This window comes from Zingiber officinale, chromosome 1A (genome assembly GCF_018446385.1).
Source record: "Zingiber officinale cultivar Zhangliang chromosome 1A, Zo_v1.1, whole genome shotgun sequence".
NCBI classification, from domain to species: domain Eukaryota; kingdom Viridiplantae; phylum Streptophyta; class Magnoliopsida; order Zingiberales; family Zingiberaceae; genus Zingiber; species Zingiber officinale.
The window spans coordinates 11271830-11274845 of record NC_055987.1 but is presented as its reverse complement, the minus strand read 5'-3'; the positions used below and the strand labels follow the sequence as shown (position 1 = coordinate 11274845).

The following is a 3016-nucleotide window of genomic DNA, read 5'->3' as shown; positions in this document are numbered from 1 at the left end:
GTCCCGATGTTATCATTGTTGTGTCACGTCATTTGTGCATATTTGTCCAAATGTGTTCATTGTTAGGTCACGTCATCTGGTCACACAAAAATATGTGTTCAATGCCCGGTCACGTCGCCTGCTAAACTTGTCTCGATGTTGTCATTGTTGTGTCACGTCATCTGTGCATATTTGTCCAAATGTGTTTATAACATACATTATAAATACATACCCCATAAGCAACATGTACCTCATCCATTCAATTATCTCAGAAAATGGATAACAATATTGAAGGTTCATCAAATTTATCATCTTCAAGCTCTGATGATGATAACTATGCAGAAAGTTTTAGTGCAAGGCAACAACTGATCGCTCAGGTGATTTCTACCAATAATCAAATTGTCTTAAATTATCTCAATGAAGGAAGCAACAAAAGCAGGCATCGAGGCTCAATTCCTGGTCATAAGATGATCAATCGTAATCGTGAAGCTGCTGATCGTAATCTATTCAATGATTATTTCGCCGAAAATGCATTGTATAATGATGCAATGTTTCGAAGAAGATTCAGAATGGGATGGAATTTATTTATGCGTATCCGTGATGCTGTTACTAATCATGACAATTATTTTATACAGAGAAGAGATGGGCTTGGAAGACTTGGTTTGTCAAGCTTGCAAAAAATAACAGTTGCATTTCAGATATTAGCATACGGTGTACCAGCAGATACTACTGATGAGTATATTAAAATAGGGGAATCAATTGCTATTGAAAGTGTGAAATGATTTTGTCGTGCTGTTGTTGAAGTTTTTGGAGGGCAGTACCTATGATCTCCAAATGCTCACGATGTTGCTAGGCTACTTCATATTGGTGAGCTGCGAGGTTTTCCAGGTATGTTAGGTAGCCTAGATTACATGCATTGGAGATGGTAAAATTGTCCAACAGCTTGGGCAGGACAATATTCTGGTCGTAGTGGAAAGCCAACAATTATTCTAGAAGTTGTAGCCGATTATGATCTGTGGATTTGGCATGCGTATTTTGGGTTGTCAGGATCGAACAATGATATTAATGTACTTGAGTCTTCTCATCTTTTTGCTAATTTTGCTGTAGGTATTATAATTCTTGCTCATTATGTCATTCAAGGAAAAGAGTACAATATGGGTTAGTATTTAGTTGATGATATATATCCAAAATGGTTAACACTTGTTCAAACGATTCATGCTCCACAAGGTCGAAAGAATAAATTATTTGCCTTGAAGCAAGAAGCGTGTAGAAAGGATGTTGAGCGAGCATTTGGCGTGCTCCAATCACGCTTTGCAATTGTTGCAGGACCTTCACGTTTTTGGCAGAAAAATATTTTACATGATATACTGACATCATGTATTATTATGCACAATATGATAATTGAAGATGAACGTGATTTAAATGCATCAATCGTGGAACACTTTGAGGTGCCGACTCCAGATGTTGAGCTCGCAGTAGATATTAGTACTCGATTTGAAGAGTTTTTAGCTCGATACAGACAAATCAAAGACAAAGAAGCTCATATTGCCCTTCGAAATGCATTAATTGAGCATTTATGGGAACAATATAGTAATTCTAAAAGTTAAAGTCTTGTAATAGTGTATTTTCAATTAAGTATCCTTGTTTGTTTTAAATATATAATAGTAAAATATTTTATCCTAATTGTGTGTTATTTTATAACATTTTTAAAATATATTTATGTCTCAGTAATTATATAATAAAATTAAAAATAAAAATTATATATATATTAATTAGTTGGATACTGAATTTTAAAAAGATTTAAAATATCAAATATTAAGAAGTATTAATTTTAAATATAATAATTATCATATAAAAAAATTAATAAGAATAATAGATATTCTAAAGAATATTTTTTTTTGGTGTGATATGATGATGATAAATTAGAGTTGAATAGTATTTGGTGTTGAAATTATACTATTTTAATATAAAAATTATATAAATTTAATGATGTGAGTTAGAGATGATCTTATAAATTGAGAGTGAGAGGCTCATGTACCCAATTTTAAAATCATAACTTTCTCTGTTGCGCCCAATCCTCCACTGTACTCCTTACAACTCTTTAGCTTTTCTCCAAATCGATGCAGCTTTATATCGAGAAGTAGAGGGGGGCCCTCCTTACGTCAGAGCTAGTCTTCCAAAAGCCAATAAGAGGATGTGTGATTAAATTTATTAAAAATAGTTTATAAATTTCTATACCTAATAAATTATTTTAAAAATTTATAAGTGATTAAATCTTATTTTAAAAATAAATTATTAATATATTTGGATGAATTTATTACAATCAACTTAAAGATATTGATGTGTTTTATATTATAAGATCTTTTTATTAATAAAATTATCAAAAAGGATATAATACTATTAATAGAGAGTTTTGAACTTTTTATTAATAGAGGATTTTGGGTAAATTTCTGCACCAGGGATAGAAAATTGGAAAGAGAAGTTGGTGGAGAAGATGACACGACCTGAAAGAGAAGTCGACCGAGATAGAAAGATATTAAGTTTATAAAAAATTATGGAGAATAAGATGAGGATTTATGAAATTATATAAGAATATTTTAGAGAAGAAAATTATTAAAATAAGATTTTTTTTTTTAAAGTAGGCTCTTCCATATTTTTTTAAAAATAACTTATAAGCTCCAAAACAACTTATTTTGATAACTTATAAGTTGTTCGAAAAAAAATTTATCAAATAAATTTGAAGAGCTTATAAGCTCCAAAACAGCTTATAAAATGTTTGAGAGAGCTTATAAGCTCAGACAAACACCCTTGCAAATTTCATGGAGGAGTGATGACCGATGCAAGTGGATCATGGTCGTGATTCAACCGTAAATAATTATGATTCTTTTTTAGATTCATCTTTTTATTTAGGTTATAATTTAGATCGGGTTGGCCGTCCGGAGGCCGCCGACGATGGGCGAGTGGCAAGATTACTGGGCGCCAAGCAGGAGGCGGCTTCCGATTGCCCAATCTAATCCAAACTATTACCTGAATAGAA

General features: G+C 31.9%; 1 protein-coding gene across 1 annotated transcript; it reads left to right on the top strand.

Moving 5' to 3' along the window:
- The first annotated feature begins 254 nt into the window (after nucleotides 1-254).
- Nucleotides 255-1586, top strand: LOC121996500. The gene is made up of 3 exons (XM_042550491.1): nucleotides 255-750; nucleotides 1087-1137; nucleotides 1207-1586. The coding sequence occupies exons 1-3, from the start codon at nucleotides 255-257 to the stop codon at nucleotides 1584-1586; spliced, it is 927 nt and encodes a 308-aa protein (XP_042406425.1).
- Nucleotides 1587-3016: the final 1430 nt, after the last annotated feature.

Coding starts and splice junctions, on each gene's coding strand:
- LOC121996500 (XM_042550491.1), top strand. CDS start 255: ATGGATAACAATATTGAAGGTTCATCAAATTTATCATCTTCAAGCTCT. Junction 751..1,086: donor GGAATCAATTGCTATTGAAA/GTGTGAAATGAT, acceptor ATTTTGCTGTAG/GTATTATAATTCTTGCTCAT. Junction 1,138..1,206: donor AGGAAAAGAGTACAATATGG/GTTAGTATTTAG, acceptor ATGCTCCACAAG/GTCGAAAGAATAAATTATTT.